The sequence below is a fragment of the Hemiscyllium ocellatum genome, chromosome 3 (genome assembly GCF_020745735.1).
Source record: "Hemiscyllium ocellatum isolate sHemOce1 chromosome 3, sHemOce1.pat.X.cur, whole genome shotgun sequence".
Lineage (NCBI taxonomy): Eukaryota > Metazoa > Chordata > Chondrichthyes > Orectolobiformes > Hemiscylliidae > Hemiscyllium > Hemiscyllium ocellatum.
Genome location: NC_083403.1, coordinates 51,788,893 through 51,810,711, shown reverse-complemented (window position 1 = coordinate 51,810,711; position 21,819 = coordinate 51,788,893). Strand labels below are relative to the sequence as shown.

General features: G+C 39.0%; 1 protein-coding gene across 1 annotated transcript in view; it reads left to right on the top strand.

The window, feature by feature from the left end:
- The window catches only part of snx17 (sorting nexin 17), a 74,549-nt gene extending 53,358 nt beyond the window's left edge, over positions 1–21,191 (top strand). Inside the window, exons 10-15 of the mRNA XM_060849970.1 lie at positions 7,539–7,742; positions 9,995–10,117; positions 12,703–12,780; positions 14,921–14,995; positions 16,531–16,572; positions 19,770–21,191. Of these exons, the coding sequence (XP_060705953.1) occupies positions 7,539–7,742; positions 9,995–10,117; positions 12,703–12,780; positions 14,921–14,995; positions 16,531–16,572; positions 19,770–19,883 (636 nt within the window). The 3' untranslated portion in view covers positions 19,884–21,191. The remainder of the gene's footprint in view (positions 1–7,538; positions 7,743–9,994; positions 10,118–12,702; positions 12,781–14,920; positions 14,996–16,530; positions 16,573–19,769) is intronic.
- Positions 21,192–21,819: the final 628 nt, after the last annotated feature.

The following is a 21,819-nucleotide window of genomic DNA, read 5'->3' as shown; positions in this document are numbered from 1 at the left end:
AGAATTGCATAGAACTGGTGTGACCCAACCAAATTTTTAAAGGTGCTTTTTGCAGCCTTTCTGCTTTTCACAGCCTTTCTGCTTTTCAATTCTGTTTTGAAATGAACTCCCATGCTTTGCTTGCTACTTCAATAACTTTGTTAACCCGTGTCACAACTTTGATTTATGTATGTGTACTTTTGGAATTATCTGCTCCTCACTCCATGTATACTATTTTGAGTACATAGCCTCTGAATCGATACCAAAATGTTTTACCTTGTTGAGTTGTCTGTTATTTATCAATTAAATGCCCATTCTGCAAGTTTTGTTAATTTATTCCTCTAGTCTTCACAGTTGTCTACACCTGACACCTGTTTTTACCTACAGGTTTTGACATTCTCTCCCTGAGGTCATCTCATTTATGCAGATATTGGACAGCAGTGCTCCAGTTACTGATCTATATTGAGCACCATTTCCTACCTCGCCACTGATATGAATCTGTCTTTAACTCCATGGCATGAAAGCAGCCTGTCACTGTTCTGCTTAATACATTATGTAAAAAGTCCTCAGCCACTTTTTCCCCAACGTTTTATAGTATGTAAGGATACTACCAATTTGAAGGCAGGTTTTATCCTGTTAGCTTGAGCCATTAATACCTCAGCTTTTCGGTCGTAACATTTTTTTTATTTCTTTGATCTCTTTAATGTCTCGTCTCATCTCATCATATTCCTTGTCTTGGTATCTTGGGGAAAAAATATTTCTATCATTTCATATGAGTTTGTGTGCATTCCTTATCCTGACTTTCCTTTTATCAGTAAATAAAAACTGAAAGAATTGCAGGTACTGTAAATCAGAAACAAATATGGAAGTTGCTGGAAAAGCTCAAAGTCTGGCAGCATCTGTGAGGGGAAATCAAAGTTAACATTTTGGAACAGGTTACCCTTCCTCAGAACTTAGTTTCCAGCAAATTCTGTTTCTGTTCCTTTTATTGGCGTCTGTCGGATACTTTACTATGTCCCTTCCTCTTCCTGTTTCTGGTCTTTTTGTGCATAAATGCATGTATTTTTGAAGCACAAGCATTAAAACTTTGATACAGGGTAACCGCACTCTGTTCTTTCCTATTTCATGGTATCATGGCTCAATCATGAAGATATAATAGTTTGGTAATTGATAGACTCCTTGTGATGGTACAGAATTAAAGCCTAATGAAAATAGACTATGCATAACAATCTTGTCTGTCATTTGCCATAATCATGATGCATATTGGATTATCTACTTATAAACTTTTCAAGCACATGTTTCAAATTAATTTAGATGTTATCAATATTCCCTTTTTTATTTTGGTATAATTTACCTCAGTCACCAGCAACTTTTTTGTAAGTGCTAAAATCTACACTCAATCATTTGAAAATTGAACATATGAACTTAAAAGTCAATCTTTCAACAGTGAAGCTAATGAAAGAATGAAGCAACAAATGACAGTGGGCTCTTAGTGATAGCAGTTCGAGAAAATCACATTTGTTAGACAGTAATGACATTCGTGATAGACCCTGCATGTTTTTTGGGTTTTATATTAAATGTGTTCTTTTTGCCCCTTCTTCTCCTCGCTAGTTTCGATCTCTATCATCTTGCATTTGTGATTCATTTTGCTGCTGTCCTGAAAGTCCTCATTCCAGCTATTACTTAATTCATCTCAAACAGTCGACATGTCAGTATCTTAACCAAGGCCATTGTTGCACACATGTATCCCTTACTGAAGAAGCTGACCTGGTATTTTAGTTTCATTTTCTAAGGAGGAAGAAGTTCAACCCCCGCCCCGTTCACCCCACCTTATCCCAGATCCAACCTTCCAACTCAGTGTCTCCCTCATGACCTGTCCTACCTGACCATCTTCCTTCCCATTTATCTGCTCCACCCTCCTCTCTTCGAGTAAAAAGTGAGGTCTGCAGATGCTGGAGATCAGAACTGAAAATGTGTTGCTGGTTAAAGCACAGCAGGTCAGGCAGCATCCAAGGAACAGGAAATTTGACGTTTCGGGCCAGAGCCCTTCCTGATGAAGGGCTCTGGCCCAAAACGTCGAATTTCCTGTTCCTTGGATGCTGCCTGACCTCCTGTGCTTTAACCAGCAACACATTTTCAGCCCCCACCCTCCTCTCTGACCTATCACAATTATCCCCACTTTCATCTACCTATCACACTCACAGCTACCTTCCCCACCCCATCCCATTTATCTCCCCACCCCCTTGGCTCATAAGCCTTATTCCTGATGAAGGGCTTTTGCCCAAAGTATCGATTCTCTCCTGCTCCTCGGATGCTGCCTGACCTGCTGCGCTTTTCCAGCACTACACCCTCGACTCTAATCTCCAGCATCTGCAGTCCTCACTTTCTCCCAGCTTCCATGGCAGTCTGGGATAGATAATCCCAAAAGCTCTAATGTCTGAGTGAAGGCATTCTTCCTCATCTCAGTCTTATTAGCTTGTTCTTTTTTTGTTTGAAACTGGCCTGTGGTTCTAAGCCCTCAGACACAAGTGGCATCCATTTCCATCTACTGTTTCTAGCCCTTTCTGTGCAATTCTGCGAGATCCCCTTCTTGTTCTTAAACTCTAGAAAATCCAGGCAAAGTTTGTCAATTTCTCATAGGACAGTCCTGCCATCCATGGAGCTTGTCCAGTGATCCACTCCTCTATAGCAAGTATATCCTCCTTTTTATAAAGAGATCAAAACTGCACATGACATTTCAGGTACAGTTTATTCTTAGCTCTGTACAATTTCAACAAGACATTTTTCCTGACGTACTTCAATCCTCTTGCAGTAAAGGTAAATGCACCATTTTATCTTTCCAATTGCTTATTGCATTTTAATATTTTGGTGATTTATGAACAAAAATTCCTGGGTCCCTTTGGACATGAATACTTCCAATCTGATTCCAATTAAGAAATACTGTTCACCTCTAATTCCCCCCCAAGTGGTTAACCTCTCATTTCACCACATTATATTGTATCTGCTTTGTGAGTGTTTAGTTGCTCGAAACTTGGAACAACTCTGCATCATTCTCACAGCAAATATTCCATATCAATCCACAAACTTAGAATATTGGATTTGGCTGCCATATCCGAGTCATTGTTACGGACTGAGAAAAGTGAGATCCTTGCAATACCCCACTAGTCAGAGCCTGCCAATATGTGAATAACGACTTACTCCTAAGCTCTTTTCTTTCCATTAAGCAATTCTCAATCCATGTTTGAGTATCTTCCAAATTAACTCATTATTCCTGGATGGTTTTGGATATCACCAATAACCAAGGTTTATTCCTGTTATCAATGTTACTTAATTGCATCCCTCTTCCTTACCCAATCCTCCATTTCAGCCAAGGGGCATGGACGTTATCACAAAGATAAGTACCATCTATTCATCTGTTTCATTTTTTTTAAACTCACTCACTGGATGTGGGTATTGCTGGTCAGGCCAGCATTTATCACCCATCTCTCTTTGCCCTTGAAAATAGTAGAGAGCTGCTGCCTTGAACCACTGCAGTCCATTTGGTGTAGTTACACCAAATGCTGTCACAGACGGTTTACCAGGAATTTGACGTGGCAAAATTGAAGGAATAACAGGATGATGAGTGGTTTGGAGGGAACTTGCTGCGATGCTGAAATATAGAAACCTAGAAGATAGGAAGAGGAGAAGGCCATTTGGCCCTTCAAGCCTGTTCTTCCATTCATCATGACCATGGCTGATCATCCAACTCAATTGCCTAATCCTGCTTTCTCTCCATAGCATTTCATCCGCCTATTTGACTCCAAGTGCTGTATCTAGCCACCTCTTGAATGTATTCAATGTTTTGGTATCAACTACTTCCTGTGGTAATGAATTCCACAGGCTACCATTCTTTGGGTGACGAAATGTCTCCACATTTCCATCCTAAGGTGGTCTACCTTGAATTTTCAGACTGTGACCCTTGGTTCTGGACGCACTCACCATTGGGACATCCTCCCTACAGCTACCCTGTCTTGTCTTGTTAGAATTTTATAAATCTGAGATATCCGCCTCATTCATCTGAACTCCAGCAAATCCAATCCTAACTTAGTCAATCTCACCTCTTATGTCAGCCCTGTCATCCCTGAAATCAGCCTGGTAAACCTTCACTGTATTCCCTTGACAGCAGGAGCATCCTTCCTCAGAAAAAAAGACCAAAACTGCACACAGTATTCTAGGTCTGGTCTCACCAAGGTCCTGAATAACTGCAAAAGCTCCTGTGCTCGCAACCTCTCGCAATGAAGGCCAAAATACCATTTAGTCTTCTTTACTGTCTGCTGCACCTACATGCTTACCTTCAGCACCTGCTGCACACACCCCTTGCCCAGTTTATTAACTATTCAGATCATAATCTGTCTCCTTGTTTTTGTTTTCATGTGAGTAACCTCACAATTATCCACATTATACTGCATCTGCCATTGATTTGTCCACTCATGCAACCTGTCCAGATCATGCTCAAGAATCTCTTCATCTTTCCCACCCAACTTGGTATCCTCTGCAAACTTTGAGATGTTACATTTTGTTCCCTCAACCAAATCATTAATATGTATTGTGAATAGCTGGAGTCCCAGCACCAATCCCTATGGTATCTCACTAGTTACTGCCTGCCAATTTGAAAAGGACACATTCATTCCTACTCTTTGTTTCCCCTCTGCCAACTAGTTTCCTATCCATCTCAATGCACCACCCCAATTCCATGTGCTTAATCTTGAACAATAATCTCCTATGTGGGACTTTGTCAAATGCTTTCTAAAAGTTCAAATATAACACACCAACTGGTTCTCCTTTGTCAACTCTACTAGTTACATCTGCATAAAATTCCAACAGATTTGTCAAGCATGATTTCCCCTTCACAAATCCATCCGGTGCCCTTGTTGTTTTTAGCTGGTAGTATATTTTGTAGATGGTGCACACTGCTGCTGAGCATTGGAGGTGGATGAACTGTGAATGTTTGTAACTAGTCCCAATTGAACAAGTTGCCTTTTCCTGGATGATAAGCTGCTTGAGTTTTGGAACTGCACTCATCCAGGCAAGTGGGGAATATTTCATCACACCTTTGACTTGTACTTCACAAAAGGCTGCCAGGGTTTGGGAAATCAGACCACGTCAGTTCATTTTCTGGACAATGGTAGGCCCAAGGATGTTGATAGTGGGGAATTATATGGTTGTGATACTATTGAATATTGAGGCGTAATGGTTAGGTTCTCTGTTTATGGTCATTGCCTGGCATTAGTGTGGTGTGAATGTTATTTGCCAGCACAAATCTGGCTATTGTCCTGATGTTGTTGCATTTGAATTATTTCAGTTGTGAATGTGCAGTCATCAATGAATGTCCCACTTCTGATCTTGTGATAGAGGGAAGGTCATTGAAGTAGCTGAAAATGTTTGAGTCAAGGATACTATCCTGAGGGACATCTGCAGAGATGTCCTGGAGCTGAGATGGCTGACTTCCAAATATTGCAATCATCTTCCTTTTGTGCCAGGTAGGATTCCAACCAGCAGAGAATTTTCCCCTGATTCTCATTCCAGATGCCATACTCAGTCTGTTGCAGCTTTGATATCAAGGGCAGTCACATCTCGCCTCTGAAATTTGGCTTTTTTGGACATGTTTGCGTCAAGGCTGTAATGAGGTCAAACACTCAGTGGCCTTGGCAGCACTGAGCTGAGATTCACTGAGCATATTATTGCTAAGCAAGTGCTGTTTGAAGCAGTGTTGATGACATCTTCTGTCACTTTACTGACTGAGAGGAGAATAATGGGTGGTAAGTGGGCGGGTTGGATTTGTCCCACTTTTTGAGTACAGGATGTATATTGGCAATTCTCCACCTGATCAGGTAGATGTCAGTGTTCTACTAGAACAGCCTGTTCTTCAGTATTCTTGTCTAGACCGATTTAACCTTTTGTGGTATCCAGTGCCTCCAGAAGTTTATTGATGCCATGTGGAGTGAATAGAAGTGGTTGAAGTCGGGCACTTATTATTGTAGTTGACCTCCTGAAGAAGGACAAGATAGATCATCAATTTAACACTTCTGGCTGAAAATTGTTGCTAATGCTTGAGCTTTACCTTTTGAACTGATGTTTTGGACTCCATTATTGAGGATAGGGATTTTTGAGGTCATGTGAATTGTTTAATTGACCATGACTGTTCATGACTGGATGTGGCAGGACTGCAGAGCTTAGATCTGACTCATAGAGTCAAGTGATTTCACAACCAATCTGTCATTTGCTGTAGATTCAGCTGGACACCTCATTTTTATACGCATGCTGCTGCTCCAGGCATGCACTCTGTTGAACCTGTGTTGATCCCCTGTCTTAATGGTAACGATAGAGTGGGGGTTTTGTTGGACTATGAGGTTGAAGATTAAGTTGGAGTACAATGCTGCTGTCATGCAGTCAAATCATGGATGATCTCTCTGCATCACAAACTTTTATCAGTTGCCTTTCATCCACATTCCAATCCATAGTTTACATTTTCTGAATGACCTATCTTCAGATTGAGTGTTATAGTGTTCAATTACCAGTTTTGTAAAATAATTCTGCTGAATGTTTCCTTGACATATGTTCCCTCTAATTTTCTCAGCTGCTTTGTCAACCTCCAAGGTGTTTTTGGCAATGGCTGTTTAAACTACAAATGGATATAGCAGTACAGCAGTATGCGTAGATCCTGTGGTTGCATGGCCACATAGCTTAGAGGGACTGCTGCCCTTGATCAGTCTAATTCTAATTTTAAGTTTATGCTCCATACTTCTGCACATCCACCCAAAGAAAATATTTTCTTTCTAGCTGTCCTATTAAATGCTTTGTTCATGTGGACATCTTATTTCAATCATTCCATAATATTTTGTACTCAGAATAATAAAAAGTGAGCCTGTGCCCCTGTCTTAGTGATTTAACAGTTTGATATTACAATGATTCTGGTAAGTCTCTGCTGCACGTCCTCCAAAACCAGTGAACATGTCCAAAGTGTATAAACACTTTCAAAGTGTAATAGCTAGCACTGAATTATGTCTTGCAGAGACTGTGTAACCAGAGCTTTATATAACTGCAGCATAATTTGCAAACACTTTGTAATCCAGTCCCCCTTAAGATGAGGGTTAATTTTTTTTGAGCTTCTTATAAACTTGTTCCCTCCCCAATGACTAAGATAGGGTTTATCTCTTAATCAGCACTTAACAAAAATAATCCACTTGTTTATGTAATTGCTGTTTGTGAGCCTTGCTTTACATGCATTGCTTGTAATTCCTACATTAGCACAGTAAATACATTTCAAAAGTACTTAATTGGCCACAGTATGTTTTGGAAAGTCCTGAGGGAATATAAGGCATAATGGAAGTTTTTTTTTCATTTGTGGTATGTAAAAATTAATGGGTCACCATGCTATCGAGTCCTGCTTTCCTGATGGAAGAAAGCATTCTTTGTTTGTTTTTGGTATGCATCATTTTATTTTTCCATATTAACAAAGAATTTTATCACCCCTTAAAGGTACCAACTGTAAAGATGTAAATATCTCTGTTTTTGTGCAGTTTATCAGCCTGGCTCAAACGCTGAAGTATTATGGATATATCAAGTTTGACCCTTGCATCACTGATTTTCCAGAGAAAGAATGTCATGTAATAGTCAGTGCTGGTAACAATGAACTGAATTTTCATGTCAAGTTACCCAGTGACCAAATCAAAGAAGGTAGTTTCAAGGTCACGCGCATGAGATGCTGGCGTGTCACATCCTCAGTAAGTATTATGGAAGGTTTTTAAATACCTTACTGTCCCTTTATTTCTGGCAAGCTCTCCACAGAAAATTCTTAATTTTAACTCTTTAAAAAAGTTAAGTTTAAATTCTTCACTCATATTTTGATTTAAATAACTCAAAATTTATTGTCTTTTGTGGTATTAAGGAGAGGCTGAACCGGCTGGGGCTGTTTTCCCTGGCGCGTCGGAGGCCGAAGGGTGACCTTATAGAGGTTTACAAAATCATGGGGGTCATGGATAGGATAAATAGACAAAGTCTTTTCCCAGGGGTCGGGGAGTCCAGAATGAGAGGGCATAGGTTTGGGGTGAGAGGGAAAAGATATAAAAGAGACCTACGGGGCAACATTTTCAGAGGGTGGTACATGTATGGAATTAGCTGCCAGAGGAAGTGGTGGAGACTGGTACAATTGCAACATTTTAAGAGGCATTTGGATAGGTATATGAATAGGAATGGTTTGCCGGGATATGGGCAGGGTGCTGGCAAATGGGACTAGATTGGATTGGGATATTGTGTCAGCATGGACGGGTTGGACCGAAGGGTCTGTTTCCATGCTGTACAATCTCTATGACTCTCTATTTACAGATCCTGTGTAACCCAAGGAGTATTAAAGTACTGACTGACATTACACTTTCTCAGCCTCGCCCCTTGTCTGAAGACTTGTGATTTTCAGGTTAAATCATCACCAGTCTTCTCTCTCTAATGAAAGAGGAGCGCTATGGTCCTCTGGGCCAATGGCAACTTTACCGTACAGTTTCACATTGTCTCAAGACTGCACTGATTTTGTCAAGTAATCTTTTCAAAGTGATGCACAACAGCTTTAACACAACAAAAGTACCCCCCACTCTCTCTCATTTTATCAGAAAATTAAATAATCAAGTCAAGGTCGGTTTTGAACACATGGTAGAAATGCTGCTGCCTCACTGTGCCAGGGACCCAGGTTTGATTTCAGTCTTGGCCGACTGACTGTATGTAATTTGTACATTCTCCCAGTGTGTCTGCGTGGGGTTCCTCCAGATTCCTCCCACAATCCAAAGATGTGCAGGTCAGGTGAATTGGCCATGCAAAATTGTCCATTAGTCAGGGGTAAATATAGGGTAGGGGAATGGGTTTGGGAGGGTTACTCTTCAGAGGTTTGGTGTAGACTTGTTGGGCCAAAGGGCCTGTTTCCATACTGGAGGGAATCTAATCTAATCTAAAAAATGCATAGTTAGGTATGGTACTGAGTAAGTCCAGCATAGTTTGATGTGTAAGTCTTTGATTGAAATGTTAAGCTTGTGCTCCATCACCCTACTTGGGTGGATGTGATAAATGCACTATATGCTTTTGCACACTCAGAAATGGGTACGCTTGGTATCCTGGCCAACATGCATCCTTTCACTAAATCAATGACATGAATTATCTCAGCTTCCAATGGTGTGCCAGCTCTTTAAGATTTAATTATTAGGTATAATTAGTATAGTGATTATGGTACTAGATTAGCAATCAAAGTTGAGTTGGAGTCCTTGCAATATTGTCTACATCAAGAATGAATTTTTGTGGTATTTGTTTAGTCATGCTTTTTACTCCTTTGCCTGGAATAATGAGCAGTATTATATTAAACTAATATATGCATCTGAGGCCTATTTTCAGTGCATTGTTGGTGCTGTTGTATATTTCTCTGGCAGTAGGTCATTGAATTAGAAGAATGATAGTGGGTTCTTTTTTTATGTAGCTGTAGTCATCTCCATATTTGTGATTACTTAACTTTTGAGGCCCTTCTTAGGCTCCCATTCATTTCTCCACTTGGTATTATTCTCTAAGCTATGAATTTTCAAATGTATGACAGTTCTAATATTTTATAGTTGGTGTTATCGATATTTACTTATTAGTTATCAATATTTATTAGTTTGAAAGCTTCCTCCTCCTCTTTTCTCTCTAGTATAAGTAACCATTTCCTTTTAATGTGGGTTTTTCTTTAGATGTTCTTTGACATAATCTTGATGTTATCAGCTATATTTCTAAGACTTAAACCCATAAACCAACTTTATTCAGAAAATAGTATTAAGCAGTTGTCCTTTTTTAAGGCTTGATTATGAGTGAGAGTTGCTTGTGTTAAATTTGATTACTGTGATTTAAATAGTTGCAGAAGCCATGAATTCAGTTTCTTGATAATCCAAAGGTTGAACCAAATTGAGATTTGCTTTAACCTGCTGTTATATTTAATTGTATTATTTTTACTGTTCTTAAATGCTAGCAAGTTCCACTAACAAACGGCACTGCAAACAGCCCAGGAAAGACAGAGACCAAATTGGAATTGGCTTTTGAGTATTTGATGAGCAAAGACAGACTCCAATGGGTGACCATTTCTAGCCCCCAGGTGAGGCACATGATTGATTTTAACCATTAAAATATTTTACTTACGGTGGCCTAGTAATAAAGTGAGATATTCACTTTGACTGAACCACAGAACTCCTGTCATGAATATCCACTTTTACTTCGCAGGGTTTGCAAGTTTGACTTTATTTCAATTAACCTCTCCGTCACATTAAAAAAAGCGATGGTTGGTTGAATTTGGATCTGTTTAAGTGCAGTACATTTCAGTGGTGGCAAAGCATCAGTATGGTTTTTTAAAAAAAAATATTTTAATCCAAACATATACAGAACAACCTCGGCTTTCTGAACATCAATTATCCGAATTGGATTATCCGAACAAGATCTTAGTCCTGGTGTGGCTTCCTTTGTTTACGATTAGATCAGTTATCTGAACAAAATACTCCCCGCCCATCTCGTTCGGATAATTGAGGTTGTTCTGTAAATTAGGAGCAGAAGTAGGCCATTTGGCCCTTCTGCCATTCAACAGGCTCATGGCTGATGTGATTGTAGTCTGAACTAAGTTGGAGCATGTGAGAAAATTGCTAGAAATGTAAAGCAGTTGGAAGAGTTTCTATAGATATTTAAAAGAAGCTAAACAAGTGAAGTTGGACCTATGGGGGAGAATGAGGTAGCAGATAGGGAATTGAGCGATTTTGCATCAGATCCATTATAGTAGGTACAATTGACATCCCAGAAATACTGAAGACAATGGGAGAAATCAACTCAAGAAAATCACAAACACCAGGAAGTATAACTGAACAAACGTATGGAATAGCAGGCTGACAACTTGCTAAGTCCTCATCACCTTCATTCGCAGATCTTAAGTGGTTAGTAAAATAATCAAGTTCACTTTTAATTTTTTGGAACACTGTTGGGTCAGGAAGATTTCTTTTGATTCGAAAATATCTAATGCAACTCCTCTCTTCAACATAAGGAGACAGAAAGGAAATTACAGACAGTATCTATAGAGAGAAACACAGTTAACATTTCAAGTCGCTACTGATGAAGGATAATTGCATTTGACAAGTTAACACCATTCATTTCTCTGTAGATGAATCTGTTGTTGGTTCAGATACCCAGAAACATAATAATTGTATTTCTAAATTCCATGAATTTGAATTTGATGTTTGGACTTTTTTCCCGAAACTCAGCACCACCTTAAAGACACTATTTTCATGCAGGCCTCAGCCAATATTGACGTGCAGTTTTATGTAGTGTTCAGGGCTACTCAGAGCTTTTGTTCTCTAAAGTTTTCTCCTTTTTTGGCTCCTGCTGGGTACCATCAGTGTAGATGGCAGGACACTGGAGGAACGCAGCAAGCCAGGCAGCATCAGGGATGGAGAAGTCAACGTTTTGGGTTTAACCCTCCTTCAGGACTGGGGGTGAGCATGGGGAGAGCTGCAGATAAAATGGGTGGTTGGGAGCAGGATGGTGAAGTGGGGATAGGTGAAGACTGGTAGAGGCTAAGACCTGGTTGGTCAATGGGAGGAATGAATCCGGTTGGTGGGAGGGAGGAGTGGAAGGGACGGTGTGGGGCTGGGAACAGAGTCGGGGATGGGAAGGGAGGTTATTTGAAATTGAGAGCTCAACATTGAGACCTCCAGGCTATGCGGTGCTCAGGCAGAAAACAAGGTGTTGTTTCTCCAATTTGCGCAGTGGTTCATTGTGACAGGAGTGGAGGCCAAGGATGGTCTTATCAGAAAGGGAGTGGTTAGAGGAATTGAAATGGGCAGTGAGTAGGAGGTCTAGTTGGCCCCTTTGGTCCTGGCTGTGATGCTTTGTGATCCAGATGAGACAGAGGTTCACCTGCCTCTCTTCCAACCTAGTTGACTGCATCAGAAGCTCCCAATGTGGTTTTCTGTACATGGGTGAGACCGAATATAAACTTAGTGAACGGCTGACCGAGCATCATGGCTTGCAAGAGCTGACTGGACCTCCCAGTCACCGCTCATTTCAATTCCCCCAACCACTCCCTTTCCGACATGACCATCCTTGACCCCCTCCATTGCCACAATGAACCACACCACAAATTGGAGAAACAACACCTCATCTTCTGCCTCATAGCCTGTAGCCCAGAGGACTCAATATTGAGCTTTCCAATTTCAAATAACTTCCCTTCCCATCTCCTGACTTCCTACCCAGCCCCTTCCATTCCTTCCACTGCTCCTTGCCACTATCTGGATTCATTTCTCCCATTGACCAACCAGGTCGTATCCTCTACCTGTCTTCACCTATCCCCACTTCACCGCCCTGCCCCCACATCCACCCGAATCTTGAAGAAGGGTTACACCCAAAATCTCGACTTCCTGTGTTATTCCAGTTTCCTGCCTGTTTTGGATTTCAGCATCTGCAGTTTTTGTCTCTAACCGGGTACAATCAGCAGTCTGCACTTAGAGACGTAATGTTATTTGACTTTAAACTTAATGGCAGCACTGTGGAACTCTGTGACGCAACACCATGATGCTACAGTGTTTGGTGCAGTCTTAAACATATATATGAACAGTATAAACACACAATAGTACGTGCATTGTTTTAATATGTTGCCGAGAGCTGAAATTTGTCTGACTTTTTTTTTGATATTTTTATTAGGCAATAATGATGAGTATTTCTTTGCAAGCAATGGTGGATGAACTAATGGTGAAGAAATCAGGTGGCAACATAAAGAAGGTGAATTAATATTTATTTAAGTTACTTAGGTCATATATATATAAATTTTAAGCAAAAGACTATCCTACAACCCTGGTGTAGGATGTCCTGTTCCATGCTTACTGGGAAATGTGCAGCATGTCCACTTGTTTTGCATAGTGAGAGCATGAACCTGCCTCAGTACCAATAACTTGCACTAAAATATTTTTAACATGGCATAACAACTTCAAGGCGTTTGACAGGAACATTGTCAGATGGAAAAGTGATCCTAGTTCTAAACATAAATGTTAAAAGCCTACATGTTGTGCTGATTCATCAAAGTTCACTTAACTGTTTGAGGGAATTTTTTTCAAAAATTAATCCCTGAAAAATGGATGTTCTTGCCAATTTATTACTCATCTCCTAGATGCCTCCTGAGAAGACGGTGGCACAATAAATGAAGCCACAACTATATATTTAGTGAAGATGCCTCTACAATGCTTTTTTTTTCCATTCATGGAATGTGGGCATTGCTGGCTAGCCAACATTTATTTCCCATTCCTAGTTGCCCTTCAGAAGATGGTGGTGAGCTGCCTCCTTTAACTACTGCAGTCTGCATGCTGTAGGTTGACCAACAATGCCATTAGGGAGGGAATTCCAAACATTTGACCCAGCAACAGTGAAGGAATGAAAATATTTCAAGTCAGGATGATGAGTGGCTTGGAGAAGAACTTGCAGGTGGTGTTCCCATGCATCTGCTGCCCTTGTCCTTCTCCATGGAAGTGGTTGTGGGTTTGAAAGATGCTGTCTTTAGTGAATTTCTGCAGTGCATCATGGAGATAGTACCAGATTGCTACAGAGTGTCTGTGGTGGAGGGAGTGGATTCTTGTAGATGTAGTGCCAATCAAATGGGCTGATTTGTGATGGTGTCAATGAGAAAGGAATAATACTAAGTCCAAGTCAATATGATGTGTGACCTGAATAATATTTCAATACACCTACTGCACTTTGCCTCCTAGAGGTGGAGGTTGTATTTGGAAGGCAGTGCTGAAAAAGTGATGATGACTCAAATAGCATATCTGTTACATAACACGGCAGTGGGAGGCAAAGTCCATAAGTAAGCTGGTATATCACAAAATGGTTACAGATCAGGAGAAGCTACTTGCCCCATGCCTGTGCCAGGTTCTTAAAAGAGCAGATGACCTAATGCCACACTGTTATGTTCTTCCTCTTAAGACCATATTCCAATTTCCTTTTTGAATACTTTGGTTGAATCTGCCTCCACTGCTCTGAGTGAAAAAGCTTTCCTCTTGTCATTATTTCTGTTTTTGCCAATTACCATAAATCTCTTCGTGCTTATTCTCAGTCCTTCCATCAGTGTGAGCAGTTTCTCTGTCCAGCTCCTCATGCTTCTGAAAATTTATCATCTGATCTCCTCCCAGCTCTCTCTGCTCCACGGAAAGTAGTTTCATTTTCTTCATTTTATCTACGTAATTCAAGTTCCTCATTCCTGGAACTATGCTCGTGAATCTCATCTGCATGTATTCCTTTCCCAATCTTCTTAATTTATAGTGCCCAGAACTGGGTTTAATGCAGCAATTGAGGCTAAACTGATGTCTCCAGGTTTAACATAACTTACTTGGTTTTGTATTTTCCGTCACCATTAATGGTGCACGTTTATGATGCACTCTCTCAATCTGTCTCGCTATCTTGAATAATTAATGCACGTAACAGCCAGTTTCATTGCTCCTGCACCCTTCCTTGAATTGTACCATTTACTTCACATTGTTTCTCTACATTCTTCCTATCAAATTGAATCACTTATACTCCTTTGCAAAAAATTCATCTGCCACTTTTTTGCTCATTCCACCAATGTGTTCTTTTGAAGTTCTACTTAACCTGGTCACCAACACACACAGTTTTACAAAATCTACAAATTTTGAAATTGTCCTATGTGCTAAGGTGTAGGTCATTAATATTCATCAGAAAGAGCACAAGTCCTCATGTCAACCCCAGGAAGCACCACTATGAAATTTTCTTTAATCCACAAATGTCGATTATTGCATCCTTGGGATTGTCAATCAAATCCTTGGTTTGCTCCAGATGTAGACAAGTGAGGTGTGTTCAGTCAGAATGAACCATACTTAAATCTGAAATGTTTTCTGTTTTCTTCAAATTTTAGATGCTAAAGAAGCGCATGAATGGTGCGTTACGTCGGTCAGACAGCCAGCAAGCTGTGAAATCTCCTCCACTCCTGGTTAGAAAATTTTAATTTGTAATATTGTTTTCTACTGAGTAAGTTTTGTAAAAGGAAATAGCTTTTTGTTGCCATGTTCAACATAAACTTAACGCCCTTCTCTATCTTGGGATCTACCATTTACAGTGCAAAAAGCTGATGATGAAACTGGGGCTTTGTATTGTGATCATTTTGTGAATCTCATGCTATGTCATGTACATAAGAAACTTGCTTACTGCATCATAGCCATTCAAAGCAGTTCTGTTAAATCCAAAAAATGAAAAAACTGTGGATACTGGAAATCGGAAACTGCTGGAAAAAAAACTCAGCAGGTCTGGGAGCAGCTGTAGAGAGAAAACAGAATGAATGCTTTGAGTCCAGTGATATTTCAGAACTGTAGCTAGGTGAAGGTTGGTATGTATGCTCAAGAAGGGGGAGGGGAGGAGGAATGAGTAAATGATAGGTGGAGATCAAACCCAAAGAGAAAAACAATTAGGCAAACGAATGAATAAATTTCATTTGGGAAAATGATGATAAATGGGTGTGATTTAATTGCTTTATGGAGACTTCACCACAAAGTGCCTAAGTGGAACAGAATATCCAAGGATATTTGAAGTTTAGAAGGAATAGGAAAAAAGAGAAAGAAGGTGGTTCAGCATTCTTGATGTACTGATCTCTTTCTTATTTTCATTTGTAAGAAAGAATTTTGTATTGAAATCCATTTGCGTGAAGCAAAGATACTTAGATGGCTTGACAAAGTAGATAGGGAGAGTTCATTTCCACTTGTGGGAGAACCTTGAACCAGTATACATAATCTCATCATAAAGGATCACCCATTTAAGGGGCAGATGAGGAGGTTCTTGTGAGGGTAGTAAATTTGTAGAACTTGTTTGCATAGAGGCATGGTTATTAAGTATATTCATGGCTGAGAGACATGGATTTGTAATCATTAAGGATTTGAGGATTATGAGGATAAAGCAAGAAAAGTGGGGTTAAGGATTATCAGATCAATCGTGATCTAATTGAATGATAGAGCAGACTCAAAAGGCAGAATGTCCTATTTCTGTTTTTGTCTTTATTGAATACAGCAATTCAAGAAGGGGCTAACCACCACCTTTGCAAGCAGTTGTGGATGAACAATAAATACAGCCTTTGGTAGCAATATTTGTGCCCAGGAATGGAAACGACAAAGAAAACTGTACATGACCAGGACTAAGCAATACAACTTGTGTTCTAGCTTATAGTAACAAGTAACTGCATAACTATGGGATTTCATATTAGTCTTACAATTTGATTTTTGACCTAACTGATGTAAACCATCTCACCCCAAATACAATTTACACCATCAATACAATCGATGTAATTCATTTACTGACCTTGCAAAATAAATTGCTACAGTAATAACTGATCCTTTTTCAATGTTTTCTAGATTTTTGTTGGTATTTCCTTGAAGTAAATGGTGAAATTAATTGTTTCGAAGCTAAATCAATGGGTGTAGCACTTTTCTAAGATGATTGTTTGTTGCCATTCCTTTAACTTTTTTTAAAATTCTCTAGGATTCTCCTGATTCAAACAGAGAACCTATTGTCAAGCTCTCGGTGAGTAAAATTATTCAAGCTGGCTTGAAATTAGACTTTTACTTTGCAGACTAAATGTTGGTCTGCTACTCCTGTAGGTGATTAACTGATGTCTAAGCAGTGTTCTTTCAACTTAACGTAAAAGGTTTAGGTAACCATCAATATGGCTGTTGGTGCTTGTACACAATAAACATGAACTATCTTTAGAGTGTGCTACTTTTCCATGTAATTTGACTGTGATGCAGAAATCACGTATTAGGATTTTTTTTAAAAATTGAAATATAGTGAATTACATGTTAAATTTTAGATTATTGTTACTCTACTTATCAAAAGAATTGTTCTGTATTTTCCAGAGTATACCATCTATTTAGAATGTTTAGACAACAGGAAAAAGTTAGCTCAATGGATATTTTTCTGCATTATTAGACAGTATTGATGAAAGTTGGTGATGTACTGGACAGTGAAGAAAGTTATCTGAGTATGAAGAAACAAAGATCAGATGGGCCAAGGTATAGCAGATGAAGTTTAATTTAGATAAATGTGAAGTGTTGCATTTTTGGTAAGGCGAGTCAGGGCAGGACTTGTACAGTTAATGGTAGGGTCCTAGGAAGTGTTGGCGAAGAGAGAGTTAGGGGTGCAGGTGCATAGTTCCTTGAAAGAAAAGTGGCAGGTAGACCAGACAGGGAAGAAAGATTTGGCATGCTTACCTTTATTGTTCAGTGCATTAAATAAAGGTGTTGGGCCATTATGTTGTGGCCAGGACATTGTTGAGGCTACTTTTGGAATACTGCATTTAATTCTGGTCTCCTTGCTTTCAGAAAGATGTGAAACTTGAAATGGTTCAGAAAAGATTTACAAAGATGTTGCTGGAACTGGAAGGTCTGAACTAAAGAGATAGACTGAAAAGTTTGGGGCTGTTTTCCCTGGAGCATCGGAGACTGGACATTTAGCTCACAGGTTTATAAAACCATGAAGGGCATGGGTAGGGTGAATAGTCATGGTCTTTTTCCCAGGGCAGGACTCCAGTCTCGAGGCATAAGTTTATTGTGAGAGGGGAAACATTTTTAAAAGGGTCACAAGGGGTAACTTTCTCATGCAGAGGGTGATGTGTGTGTGTGTGTGTGTGTGTGTGTGGAACAAATTGCTGGAGGCAGGTACAATTACATTATTTAAGAGTTTAAAAATTACACAACACCAGGTTAGAATCCAATACGTTTATTTGGAAGTACAAGTTTTCGAGAGCGCTGCTGTTTCCTCAGATAGCTATTGGGGCAGGATCATAGGGCACAGAATTTTGTTTAATACATCGCGTCGGTTGTATGACACTTTGATCTTTTACTTTGATTTTGTGTCCTATGATCCTGCCCCAATAGCTGCTTGATGAAGGAGTAGCGCTTGGAAAGCTTGTACTTCCATATAAACCTGATAAATTATAAGCTGGTGTTGTGTGATTTCTTTAACTTCGTCCACCCTAGTCCACAACATTTAAAAGCTATCTAGATGACTAAATAAATAGGTAGGGTTTAAAGGGTTATGGGCCAAATGCTTGAAAATAGGACTTGATCAAATTGGGATATCTGGTCATCATGGACCGGGAGTCTATTTCTATTTTGACTATAAAAAAATTAAGGCACAATTGTCAAAGGAAAAGTTTATTTTTACTTGGAAAGCATGAGTTCAAGAACTGTTAGCACAGAGTTTTAAAGGTTATTTGTATCTGATCAACCTGATTAAATTCTTTGAAACAGCAAGGACAGAGAAAGGTACTATGTAAATGTTGTACATATATGCTTTGAAAACAAACATAATTACCACCCGCCTTCCTTGTGTGAATAAATAGAAGTTTGTGGAATTAAAGGGAGGTGGTAACTTGGGTACTTGATTGTAAAGGTACCTATTCCTTTACAATGCAGGATGTAACTGAATGATTTCCTGACAGGAGGTAATATGAAATAGGAGTCTCCAGGTCACTTAGGGCAATAGCTGTCACATTTATCTTTGGCCTAAATATGATATTAAGAATATAACTTTACCAAGTTTTCATACAAAACCTTCAATGTAGGAAATAATAAGCAGATTAACAGCAGGCTGTAAGAGTGTATCACCTGGCAAAGTGAATAGACACATGGCAATTGCAGGTCAAGTGTGAAGTGATACTGTTTTAGAAGAGTATGGAGCAACAATATAATTTGAACCATACAATTTTGAGTGACACAGAAGTATGAATATTTTGAGGTATAGAGGAGGCAGGTTAATAAGGCAGTTAGGTAAGTGTGTGTCAGACTTGGCTTTGTGAACTGAGGTACTAGATACAAAAGCATGCAAAGAGCCCTTCAAGTCTTTGTCCCACATGTGGCAAAGTTTGCAGATTGTGCATTGGACTTATCAACTATTTCTGAACCCATTGAACCAGTCTGAGTGGATAGCTTTCTCGAATCTGATGAACTGTGTAATTCTGGGTGCAATAGTTTTGGAAAATTGTCAATCTTTAAGCGGCAGAAGGGAGTGTTACTGGAATGAAGATTGTATGAAAGAGATTTGGGAAGCTGAGGTTCTTCTCAGAATGCAAAGTTATGAGGATACCTGACAGGTGATCAAAATTCAAGGTGAAACTGTTTGATATGTATTTGTGTCCATTAGTAGAAATCAAGCCTTAACGTATTTGGCGAATGGGAATTTTTTTCACAAAGAAGTTGAATTCACGAATGCACTTAAAGAATGTTAAAATTGTATTCCATAGGAATTTGTCTCTCAGCACTTATTTGCAGGTTGATAGAAAATATTGGGTGTACAACTAAATTCAAAGTCTAAGAGGGGTGCGCCCTAATTTTGTTGCATTCACCATAGTAGTGTCTCAGCCAATCGGAACTAGATTTGGCCACCAATCAGTACCCCTCTTCTCCTGTGATAAAGTTTTGACTGAAGTTTGGCATTCTTGCATGCATCCTGATGGCTGCATAATGAAAAGCTTTGGCATCATGTCACTCATTAGCAGTCTTAAGTTCTGACTTATGAAGATGAGACGATACTGTGCTGATCCATTCAATGCCCATTTTACTAGTTATCCACTTAATTCAGTTTATTAAATTCTGAATACACGCTAACCTCTTCAGGTATAAAATATTTTAGTTGTTTTAAATATTTTAACTTTGTTTCTTTTCAACTGAAGGATTTTATTCACTGAATTTTTATCTTTTACTTCATCTATCATCTTGTAGAGTAAGCTGTCTTCTGTTAGCATCCGGGGAATCGGAACTTCCTCCAATGACATCAGTGCTAATGACTTCCATGGTAACTATGCCTTTGAGGGTATTGGTGATGATGATTTGTGAAGTTTTGCTAGGTGAACCATTCACTGCCTGGGGAAAACAGAAATCTTGCACTTGCATCTGATCAGTTTGCACAGAATCTACCGAAGGATTGAACCATGATTGTTGTTTGGAAGATGTCATCATGGATCATGATATGTCAAGAAGCAACAAAGTTAAACAGTCATGATCTTTTGTTTATGATCATGATTAACACCAAATTATCGTTTACTAGAGTATTTTGCACAATGATTCAAATTTTTTTGAAAATTCATAAGATTCGCTTATGTTTACACAAAATATTAATGAAAGTTAACAGTATTTCTCAATGATTCCAGAAAAACTGTCGTTGCAGACTGAAGTTAGTTGAAATGTCTTCTACTTTTTAAAAAAAAAATTGAACAGTGACACTAAGTTGTTTACGAAATTGTAGCAGTGGTTTTGTTGCCAAGCCAGAGCACCCAGCTAGTATAGAAACTAAAGATTTCATTTAGGTATAAAGCACCAGATTGACTACTAAAATGTAATCCAGGTTGCAGAGAAAAGTGTAGCCTGTTTTCCATTGGTGATCACTGTGGGAAAATTATTGTACATTCTGAATGCCATCTTAATATGTCAATGCAAGATCAAAATGTCTTTGTAAGCTCTTCTTTGCAGTAACTGTACATTATGCTGGTGTCAATCATATTTCCATCTGTATAAACTCATTAAATGTTTATTTGCGCAATAATGCATTTAATTCCACTTAGTGACCTGATATTATACTTGCACAAGGCAAATTGTTCACTTACTTTGATTTAATTTTGGTCCGCAGTCTTGGTTTCAACTGCAGAAAATTGGAGGCTGTATCTAGATAACCCTCTTATTCATTGAGTAGGTCATAAAAAGCTGATCCTAATTTTTAGGAATGGTTTAATTATTTTAGCCCTCTAATTGACACACTAAAATATCAATGTTTTCCCTATCCGTCTTGTAAATTTAATCTTGTTTGAATAATATCTGCATCTTCAGAACAAGGCATGTGGAAAACCTAAGCAATTCAATTGCAGTTTTACGCTGAATTGTAACAACAACTTTGGCTAGCCAAGTAACAGATCAAATCTTAATTTTAGAGAATACTGCAACAGGCAGGATTGAGAGATTCTGCTGAAGCCTTCAGCACTGCATTGTTGATGAGTGCCAAACCTACAGAGGTTCCAATCTTTTTTTTTATTCCTTTCTGAAATGTTGTTTGAAACCTTAGTACCAAACTGAGCAGAGTTAGATTTTTGCATATTTCCATTTTAATTATTTGATCTATGCTTACTAAAGTTATTTATGTAAAGTCAGCTGTGAAGCATTTAAGTTTTCTAGAAATGAAAATCGCTATTGTATTCTAATGAGTACATTCATCCTCTTCAAAATCTTCTGAGTTCTTTTCAGACAGGATGCATGTATAAGTACTCTACTGTTAAGTTACTTAAGCAATAACATGGGTATGCAGCGATACTAGAAGATTGCTTCTTGGTTGACTTATATTAACTACGTAGCACATGTGCAAGTATGATACAGATTAAGATAGTAAAGAGTCCATTCATTTTGTTGTTCCTAAAAATGGTACGTTTCTCCTTTTACCAAGGTGTAACATCTATTTTAGATGTTCTCAATAATTCAACTGTTGACTCTCTTACAACCACTAGCCATCCACCAGTCTGAGCAAAAATAAATGCAAATGCTTTAAAAGCTTTGAAGTCCTCTGTTAGTTAAACAGCTTTTAATTGCTGTCTCATTCTCTTATACTAGCATTCTGGTAATGGTACTGTACTTCACTGGTAGCTGTTGTCTTTAGTATTAGTTAATATTAAACCAAGCCCTTCCCTACCCCATAAACTAGTTAGCAAAGACGTGATGTTGGTGCCAAAAGTTTTTGATGCCAAACTGTTTGTTAGGATCAGAAGCCATTTTAAGTAGCCCAAAGAAA